We start from the raw sequence: 10,905 nt of genomic DNA, 5'->3' as shown, positions 1-10,905 counted from the left end.
GCTATTTTACATCAAAATCGCGATTTGCGAGATATTTTGATTGTTTCGACGCTCAAATGGTTTGTCACGTCCCGCGCTCCGCACGCGCCGTAACGAGAACAAGAAAACTATTCTATACAAAACGCGCGAATAAAGATTTGAATACACAAACGAACACACGGCGCTACGAAACTAAAGGAAGGATTAACAAAGCGAGGGCGACTAATAAATCCAATCGGTATAAAATAAAATAAAATAAATAAAACCAGCTAACGGATTGAACGAGTTACGAACCAAACAAATAAACTAGGAAATAAGAATAACTACGGAAAGGGAAATAATTGAAACGCCAGAAATACGAGTATATATAAATATATTTTAATCAATCAACTTGAAGAGTTACATATAAGTATAAACATATATGCTAGGCACGTAATAAATTAGTAAATATTAGAGTTAGCGCTTATAATACTATGCAATAAATACAATATTATCAATTTATGAAATATAAGTATATATAAAGTTAAAAACTAATAGTCTAACGAATACATAAAACATACAATATTGCATTATTAAAGAAATAAAAGTTACATTGTCAGAAACATATATATATGTGTGCGCATTCTATTAAACAGATACATATTTGAAACTAGCCTACGTTCCGGTAAAGAATTATAAAATAAGAACTACATTACGAAACATGCATGTCTATATATATATATATATATATATATATATATATATATATATAGTCTAAACTAAACTACTATTAATGTACGCTCGAATCGACAATCTAAGATACAGGCTACGCTCCGGTAAAGAGTTATAAAATAAAAACTATGCTACGAAACATGCATGTCTCTATACAAACATATAAAAATCTATATTCTAAACTACTACTAATCTATGTGCATTCTACAATCTAAAATACATACTTAAAACTAGCCTAGATGCCGGTAGAGCATTATAATATAAGAATTACATTATGAAACATGCATGTCTCTATATAAACATATAAATAATTTATTTTTCTAAACTAAAACTACTATTAATAATCTACAAAAGAAATAGAACACACAACGCAACACTTGGGACTAAGCGACAACCTGTCGATAGCCCAAACGCTCAAAGTAATTAACACCGCAACGACCTGAGTAATTGCATACAGAAATTCTATCATCAAACACAAATATGTAAACACACACTAAACGCACAATAATCTAGAAACAAAACCTTCAATACTATGTTGTCACACTACAAGATATATATGTATATATGAAATCAAATGATTGACACATAACCTCAAATACACAACACTATATCACTAAAGAATCTGAATGAAAATCACTTTGCCAGAAATATATACATATATACGCGTGCGTGTGTTCTATCTTATTAAAAGAAATTAATATAAAATAAATAATTAACATTTCATTTCGTATGAACACTATATGGGCAAGAGAGATATGCATATAAATACGTATATATATGTATATATATATGTATGTATGTGTGAGTGCATATGTTTTATATTATCGAATACTCTATGAAATAAACTACTCGAAACAATAAATAATGCAATCAAAGAATTACAAAACATTAGCTATACTGAAGTGACACACAACATAAACATATATATATATACGTATATTCACACGAGTTATACTATTGTCACTTTAAAATAATATAAATAAATAAATGTTCTAATTGCGGTCGAATAAGGAAAAAACGAGCGACAGACGAAAATTACTTCGATATCAAACAAAACTAAAGACCTGTCACTAAAAACTTTACTGATGACATTTATGAGCGGCCATGTTGGATTTACACGCGTCATGGCGACAGGAATGTTAGGGATTAATGGAAGTCAGGCGCGAGAAACAAATCATGAAAACACATTGTTAACACTTTTCTTTAATAAATTTTATGGGAAACTACAAATGTAAAAATATATATATATATATATATATATTTAAATAAAAGGGGGAAATATAAAATTAAAAAATTAACAAATGTAAAATAGATAACCTAACACTATCAGACTAAAAAATATATATATATATATATATATATATACACATATTGAACACAAAATTAATAATAATAAGGAACATCAAAACAGCGAACCAACAAAATTGAGACAGCTACAATAAATCAAAATCGAAGCAAGGAGCTCCGGGATAAATTTCGCTGAACTCACACATACACCAATAGCGCACAACAGGGGAAATTCCCTTCCTCCCAGAAGCATGGTGACGAAGATGCGCCTCCAAAACCTCTTCGGAATCCCTCTTTCGCTTGGGCTGGAAACAACACGGTATATTTTAAATAAAACGAAACAGGACGAACCAAACGAACTAAAAATAAGACTAAATACGTACCAGGGAAGTCTGGAAAGGAACCTCTGATAGAAACGACTCAGCAAACATGGTTCGAACGTCGATCACCGAAGCCTAAGGAAATAGCAAAAAAGGGAAAAACAATCAAAATCACAAAACAATCTTAATATGCAAACATCCAAACTTACGCAAAACAATTCGAAGGAGGAGGTCTTTGTTATGGGAGAGCAGCGGAGTTGCGCGTGTTGCCCGAGCAAACTTTAAAATAATAATGATGCTGCAGCCACCAGCCCTTCCACGCGCCGAAGAAACACCGGTAATTCCCACGGTACAGCACGTGGAAGTTTCTCGCGAAACGGACTAGATCAGCGTGGAATGCCTCAAATCTCCTAGACGCTAGCTCAGCAGAAACACGGAAGCGTACCCCCAGCGGACCACCACCCCATGAGGGATGGCATTATAAATAAGCGATGCAACATAGCGCGGCGTTCATTATTAGTTCATTATTCGTGCATTATTCGTTCATTAGTTTGCGATCGTTTGTTACTACGGCTCATTATTCTTTGCGTCTAGAAATTTGTATAAGTATTTTGCGTTTCGGGGTCTTTAGTTTTTCGATAAAGAGAAGAGAGTCGCGATTAAATAAAGTAAAATTTTAAGCCTTCATTACGATATCAATTCAGTTAGCAAGTCACTCAATTTGTATCGAAATAGTTTAATAAAGTAAAGGTTGATAGAAAACTATATTCGAGATTAAATAATAAACCCAACAACCTTCGACGATCACCGGGACAGCTGGAGTGATGGCACCAGATAGCACCTTTTCCTCAAGGTAAGCAAATTAAATTTAAAAAAACTTTCTTCTTCTCTGGCAATCTCGTTGTCCTCGAGAATTGAATCAAAACCTCCTATCATCGATTTCATTTACGGTTTTAAAGATAGAAATATTGCTTAAATTTTAAACAAAGGAGTTGTCCGTTGTGTCGGCTTGTGCGAACGGTGTTTTCAGCTACTGAAACACCCACTGATCTTCGCATTCCTCCTCCCATTGTTGGTAAAATATTACCCATCTTTGGGCAAGGCTTGCGAAATCACACAAGTCCCGCTCAGAAAGGACTAATAAATATACCGTCGGGGTCAATTGAAAATCAAGAACGATACCGGTATTGCTATTAACCGATATTCTTGCCATTCTTGCATGCGATTATAAGAAAGATATAACAAAACAATCCCCCCTTCGGGAAATTAACCAAAGGATCGTTCGTTGTGTCGGCTCGTGCAAACGGTGTTTTCGATTATCGAGAACACCCATCGATCTTCGCCTTCCTCCTCCCACTGTTGGTAAATTATTACCCGTCTTTGGGCAAGGCTGGCGAAATCACACGAGTCCCACACAGAGAGGATCGTTAGAATTATCCTCGATAGCTAAATTCAAAAGGCAAGAAAATCGTGGCGACAGAATCCATCGGGGTAAATGAATTGAGTTTCGGTCTTAACAGTGAAATTAAAAGAGAAGAGGAAGTCAAACGAAAAAATAAATTTATATAAAACAACAAACAATCTCACATTCCTATCTAATCCAGCAACGCTAAAATATATATATCTAGCTAATCAAATATATATATATATAATAACCTAACCCATTTCACATTCAAGTTAAAATCCGTTCGACGAGGAAAAATATTTATTGTACCCAGCTTTAATCCTCTCCCGCGCTAGTATCCCTGCGCATAGCAGGTTAGCCAAAAAGTGAAATTCGTTTACCAGTTGCATTAAGCGTCAGTTAACGCTACCCATTAAACGCAAAAGAAAATAATAAAAAATAAAATATTTTGAAATAGTCTTTGGACTATTTCTGGTGGCAGCAACTACCGTATTAATTAATAACCTAAATCGGAATTAAATACACAATAATATCATTTTAATTTATTTCCTTTCCGATTAAATTCAAAACTCAAACTCAACTATAAAAAAAAAAAAATTTTTTTTCAGTAAAATTCAACCTTAGATTTGATCGATTTAAACAAACAAATTGATACGTAACAGATTAGTAGTTATAAATTTTTGGTGGCAGCGGTGGGATACGATTCACGGAGGATTAAAGTTGGTTTAAACGATTCGACACGCTCCATAGTAGATTAAAGTTGTCACGCTCGATTAATAAAATATATATTTAAGAAACAATGGCGACTGTAGTAGAATCGTTAGACGAAGAAATGGTTTTGACATTGTCGGAAAAACTTAAAGCATGGGATGCGAACTTTCGCGATATGAGTGCGAAACTCGCCGAATTACAAAACGGATTGTTCGAGCTTAAAACAAAACAGGAACCTCAAACACCCAGATCGCCGCCGACAGCGCAACAGGAAACAGTCCAGACAGGTGGACATACCCAACCAATTAAGCTAAAAGACGCGATCGAATCGGTGCCAGTGTTTGACGGATATCGACCATCGGTATTCCATTTTTTAAGAGCTTGTGAACGCGCGCGAAATATGATTCCCAGATATCAAGAACCTCAATTGGTAAAATTGTTAGTAAATAAGCTTCGTGGACACGCGTTCCTCGCCATCGAAGACACGGAATTAATGAGTTTAAATGATTTCGGAAACAAATTAAAGGATCTATTCGGCCCAAAGAAATCTCTTAACGAATATAAAGGAGAATTAGGAACGATATTTCAACGACCCGGGGAAGATATACTTGATTATATGGATCGCGTTAGAAATCTTAGATTAGCAATAATGGACGGAGAAAGAGGCGACTACGGCATTATATCCCCCGACGTACAAGATACTATAGATTGGGAAACGAGAGAAGCTTTCGTTAAAGGACTTCCGAACGAGGTATATGTACGAGTAAAAATAGCAGGATACCATACTTTAGAAGATGCGTATCGACAAGCTGTTAAAGCAACACACGAATTGAGACAAATAACCGACAGAACGCGACCCCATCGACCGACACTCTCGAACTATTATAGACGCGATAACGCACGTCCCTCGAACACTAATAACAATATCAGAAACAGCCGCCAAGATCGAAGATCAGTACCTCCATCGCAGAATTTACCGAATACTAATAGACAAAATATCATGTGTAATTATTGTAAAAAACCCGGACATTTAGTGAAGGACTGTTACAAATTTAAAGCCCGAGTAGACGCCGGATTAATCGTACCCTACGCTTCGAGACCGTCGGGAAACCAAACACGTCCTTCGGGAGAATGGGGCGAGCCACGAGGGAACAATACGCCGAATCGCCCAAGAGTACAAGCGGCAATCAGGCGACCGGCGCCGACGGCAACAAACAGGACGAGAGCAGCCACTCACGCGAGATCAACTCCACCACCCATAACGAGAGACGGAGCGAACGAAAGGCCGACAATAAGATCGAACGAACAGCCACTAAATACTGTGGGGGAGTCATCCCACAACCAAACGAGGCCACAGACAGAGAATCCAGAATCTCAAGACAAAAGGGAAAGAGCGAAACACAAACAACCGGCGAAGGAAAACCATCAAGAGTTGAATTCAGATTCGGAAGGCGACCTCTCCGAATTATTTCAGTAAAATTTAACGATTCTCCAACGACCCCAACTGCACGAATAGTTTCCCCAAATCTAAAAACTAAAACGAGTTATACAAAGTATACGAGTATACAAAGAAGGCAGAGCGAACGCAAACGCAGACGCACTATCTAGGAACCCTCCGGAAGTTTGTTTACCAATCAGGAAAAGAGAGGAAGTCTCACCGATTCGCTATCCTGTCCCAAAAAGATTCGAAATAGACACGTCAACGGAAGACTCTCCCGTGTTCGAAGCCAAACCACGCGTCCTACCTCAACCCACTGACCTTACAAAACAAGGAAAAATTTCTACTCGAAAGCATCTTACACTGGAAAGAACACCCGTAAAATATTTCGACGAAGCATTAACCGAACTCGACGTAAACACAAATAGAGGAATAACTGATCAAGGAAAAAGGCGCATGGACATAACAAGCGAAGAAGAACCCTCCGCCGAAATTCCAAAACTAACTCCACAACGAGAAAAGGATACGCATGTCTCAAAAAGATTTAAACTGGATACGTCAACCGAAGATTCTCCCATATTCGAAGCCAAACCACGCGTCTTGCCTCAATCCAGTGATTCTAAAAATCAAGGGAAGGGTTTTACCCGAAAACATTTTACAATAGAAGAAACCCCCATAAAATATTTAGACCAAGCACTAACAGAAATCGATGTAAGTACAGATAGAGAAATAACCAATCGAGAAAAAGAAGACACGGACACGACAAGCGAAAGGGAAACCTCCACTGTAGTTCCAGATCTAATTCAACAACAAGAAAAGGACACGAGACCTACGATAATTGCGGAACTAAAAATTTCGGAAACCCGAGACTCGATTGCGAGAGTAAGTGACCATAAAGTAGTATTTATAGATATACACGGCAAACCGATAGACAAGGGAGCCTTAGAAATGAAGGAAACGGGAAAATTGCCTCGTTACGAAGATTTAATGTTAGAGAAAGCAAGATTGAATTACGATTCTGGAAAATACATTATATCCCTACCGATAAAGGAAAATAGAAATATTCCAATAACACCAGAAAATTTATTAAACTCGCTAAGATCTCTATTAGACGTAGTGAATGAAAAACAGTTAACTTCGTTTAGCATTAGCAAAGGAAACTTAGAGGAAATACCCTGGCGATATACAATCAGAAAATTAAAAGAAATATTTATGGAAAAAACCTTATCCATCACCATTTGCACTGGAGAAGTAATTACTCCACCTGTGGAAGCGCGGAACAGCATAATACGAGAAAAACATGAATCAAGCGTAGCAGGACACAAAGGAATTACCAAAACTTATCAAAGAATACGACAACACTACTATTGGGAAAATATGAAAAGGGAAATTCAAGATTACGTAAGAACATGTAAGGAATGTCAATTGAAGAAACTCACAAGAATAAAAGCAAAACAACCAATGGTACTTACAGACACACCAGGTAAAGCATTCGATAAAATTAGCATGGATATTGTGGGTCCATTACCCAAAACTCAAAAGGGAAACGAATATATATTAACCATCCAAGATTTGTTAACAAAATACTCAATCGGGATTCCACTAGGAGGAATCTCTTCAGCCGAGATAGCGGACGCTTTTGTAAGGCGATTTATTTGTCGTTTCGGATCACCGAGGGCTATTCTCACTGATCAAGGAACGAACTTTACATCCTCACTAATGAAGAAAGTAGCAAAGAGATTCCGCATCAAACAATATACCACGACGGCATATCACCCACAAAGTAACGGTTCAATTGAAAGATCTCACCACGTACTGATTGAATATCTGAAACTATATATTGAAAATTCCAGAAATTGGGACGAATGGGTAGAGTTAGCCATGTTTTCCTATAATACCTCTGTACACGAAGGAACGAAATTCTCCCCGCACGAATTAGTTTTTGGACATTTAGCCAGAGAACCTACAGGTGAAGCGATAATCGAAGAGAACTTAGAACCGACATACACAGAATATCTCGAAGACCTGTTCGATAAAATTAACACCGTACAACGAATGGCAAGAGAAAATTTAATAAAATCCAAACTAAGATCAAAAGAATATTACGACCGACGAATCAACCCCCAGGATTTTAAGGTAGGAGATTCGATATATTTACTAAAAGAACCCAGTAAAGGAAAATTCTCCGACCAATATACTGGACCATATAAAGTGCTAGAAATCTTGCAGAACCAAAACGTCAAGATTGAAGTAAAAGGGATTCCGCGAACGGTGCACTTAAACAAACTAAAACTAGCGCATAACCGAAATAAGCAATGAGTAAAGTGATTTCAGTGGGCAACGTAGTGCAGTAGTATATGTTGTAGTGCTGTTCATCGATACAGATATCGAACACCTAAAAGAAAAGGAAAAAAATTATTATGTGTACTCTAATTATTGTTTGAATATAAAACATGTTGATTTAATAAATAACTAAATGAGTGAAAGTGAAAGTTATCTTAAGAACAAGTGATCAACCAATAAGGAAGTGTACGTGCAAGTACAGGTTATGGATCGTTGTTCGTGGAACATAATGTATGACAGCTACCTAAAATAAGTGAATAAATTAGTTTCAATTGTCTCAGTGCAAAATACGAGGTTACCAAGTGTTATAACTATATTGTGGATAAATTAAAAGGAAGTGCGACACCGTTCGTCGAATAATACAGATAGCGGAAACCTAAAAGAAAGAAAAAGAAAATTATCAGGTGTACTCCAATTATTGTTTGAATATACAACGTGTTGATTCAATAAATAATTGAAAGAGTGGAAATGAAAATTACCTTGTGAACAGTAATCATCACACGAGAAGGTTTACGTGCAAAATAGGTTATGGATCTCTGTTTGCGGAACACCATGTACGACAGCCAGCTGAAAATAAATGAACAAATTAACTTCAATTGCCTTAATGCAAAATACAACATTACTGAACGTTATAACAATACTGTGGAAGCATGGCGCTGTTCGTCGAACAACACAGATAGCGGAAACCTGAAAAGAAAAGAAGTTTATTACGAGTGCTCCCATTACTGTTCGAATGTGAAACGTGTTAGTTCAACGAATAACTAAAACGGTGAAGGTGCAACTTACCTCGTGAACAATTAATCACCAGACAAGGAAGTGTACATGCATGAATTTTGCAGATTAACAAGAAGAAATAAAGTAGCTGATAAGTGTAGAAAGAGGTTAGAAAATAATTAAGATAGATTAATTGAAAGTAAAGGGATATTTTATTATGTATTAATCTACGTAGTATTGTTATATTATTATATCTAACATGTAGAAGCGAATTTTGTAATGCACAATAGCGGTCGCATGCACAATGCATTATACACATATTAAATTAAATAAACTAAACGGTACCTTTATGGGCACAGATATAAGACGATTGAAGACAACCATAGTAAGTATTTAAGGCATATCGAACAATCAGATGATGTTGTGGGAATGCTCTAGGTAAGTGATGCAGCATCGAAAGAGTAGAACCTGAAGAATTACAGACAATGTTAATCTAACAAGTAGATTTTAATCACTAATAAGGGAACTAACTCATATCATACACAAAATAATAGCAGATAGCAAGTACATGCAATAATGAATTAATAGGAAAAATAAGAAAGGTTAATAAACACAGGAATAGGTTAGAAATTAATCAAGATAGACTAACTAAATATTAACAACATGACCGAACTCGGTGCAAAAGAATAAAGTTACGCTACACAAAATATCTGGTAACACAATACACAAAAAACATTAACTAAATTAAACAAGACTTATATAAATGCAAGTCGTGTATAATCAAAACAATGACTATTGAAATTCGGTAACAACACAATCCATGCTATCACATTTAAGTAACACACGGTATTGACACACACAATATCATAATACACAAAACAATATTACAGAAACACTACTAAATAAAAATTATAGTAATTAACAATTAATTAGCTATTTCAACAACACGCTACTGTTGACATTAAACCAACGATACACGCAAGCGACCATGTTGAAAAATTCGTCGCGCGTACCCCACACATACGCACCTCATCACAAATAATAGCCAATACATTGTAATACAGCATCATAATAGCAATGTTAGGTACTAATAAAAAAAAACAAGAAAAAAAAGGGGGAGAGAGTTAAGGAAAATATATATAATAAATAACAACTAACATAATCATAACATATTATATATATATTATATTATATACAGAGATACAGTATTCATACAAGGAACAGGTCCGAATGAAACATATATATATATAAAAAAAATATAATATATATATATATATATTAACTATTTTTGTATGTGTGTACAGAACTGATAGCGAATTCATCAACCATTCTCTGAACGACGGATGGAAGAACATGTAGGTGTTGTCCAGACGTTTCACGAGGAATCCAGAGAGCATTTCGAATCTCTGCAGAAAATCCTCCCATGCACGATCATTTACAATAATCAGACTCATCTCGAAAGAAATTTTTTTTAGTTCAAGGAATAGCAATCCGCACCGTAGAACTGTAAAGCACCTGTACGCCACTCACGAAACCAAATACTTTTGCTATCCATCTGTAAACAAACAACATCTATAACTATACATATAATTTTCACTTATGTTTACCAATATATATACACGCATGTTGTAAAGTAGGCGATATTTATAACACTCACTTCTATTGATAATGCAAGTGACTCGTAAAATAAGTCGTCATATTTACCATTACACGCACATATATATATATATATATATATATATTCAAAGGCAAGCTATAATTGTAATATCTATTCCTATTGATAATGTATACTTATATATTTATAACGATAAAACAAATCTCATCTATATTACTTACCAATACGTATGCATATATGTATATAATTATAACCCAGGTAGCATTCATAATATTTATTTTCACTGATAACATGTACGTAAAACCTAAAATAAAACAAAGGTTTTAACAATAAGAAAAAAAAAGAGAAAAAAATACATATAAATATAAAAATTTTCTTTTTC

At 35.4% G+C, this 10,905-nt stretch overlaps 1 protein-coding gene and 1 long non-coding RNA gene across 2 annotated transcripts; both read right to left on the bottom strand.

Moving 5' to 3' along the window:
- Positions 1 to 2,065: 2,065 nt before the first annotated feature.
- On the bottom strand, positions 2,066 to 2,914 carry LOC117241140. The gene is made up of 3 exons (XR_004494908.1): positions 2,507 to 2,914; positions 2,361 to 2,432; positions 2,066 to 2,282 (listed from the first exon to the last, which is right to left on the bottom strand). It is a non-coding gene; the product is annotated as an uncharacterized LOC117241140 (long non-coding RNA).
- Positions 2,915 to 8,594: 5,680 nt separating this feature from the next.
- LOC117241139 lies at positions 8,595 to 10,017 on the bottom strand. Its single transcript, XM_033507108.1, has 5 exons — positions 9,862 to 10,017; positions 9,254 to 9,376; positions 8,836 to 8,881; positions 8,674 to 8,761; positions 8,595 to 8,603 (listed from the first exon to the last, which is right to left on the bottom strand). Exons 1-5 carry the CDS (start codon positions 9,896 to 9,898, stop codon positions 8,595 to 8,597), a joined length of 303 nt encoding a protein of 100 aa, XP_033362999.1. The 5' UTR covers positions 9,899 to 10,017.
- Between the last annotated feature and the right edge of the window lie 888 nt (positions 10,018 to 10,905).

This window comes from Bombus vosnesenskii, unplaced genomic scaffold, assembly GCF_011952255.1.
Source record: "Bombus vosnesenskii isolate JDL3184/JDL3185 unplaced genomic scaffold, Bvos_JDL3184-5_v1.1 scf7180000015318, whole genome shotgun sequence".
NCBI lineage: Eukaryota > Metazoa > Arthropoda > Insecta > Hymenoptera > Apidae > Bombus > Bombus vosnesenskii.
This window is presented reverse-complemented; position numbering and strand designations above follow the sequence as displayed.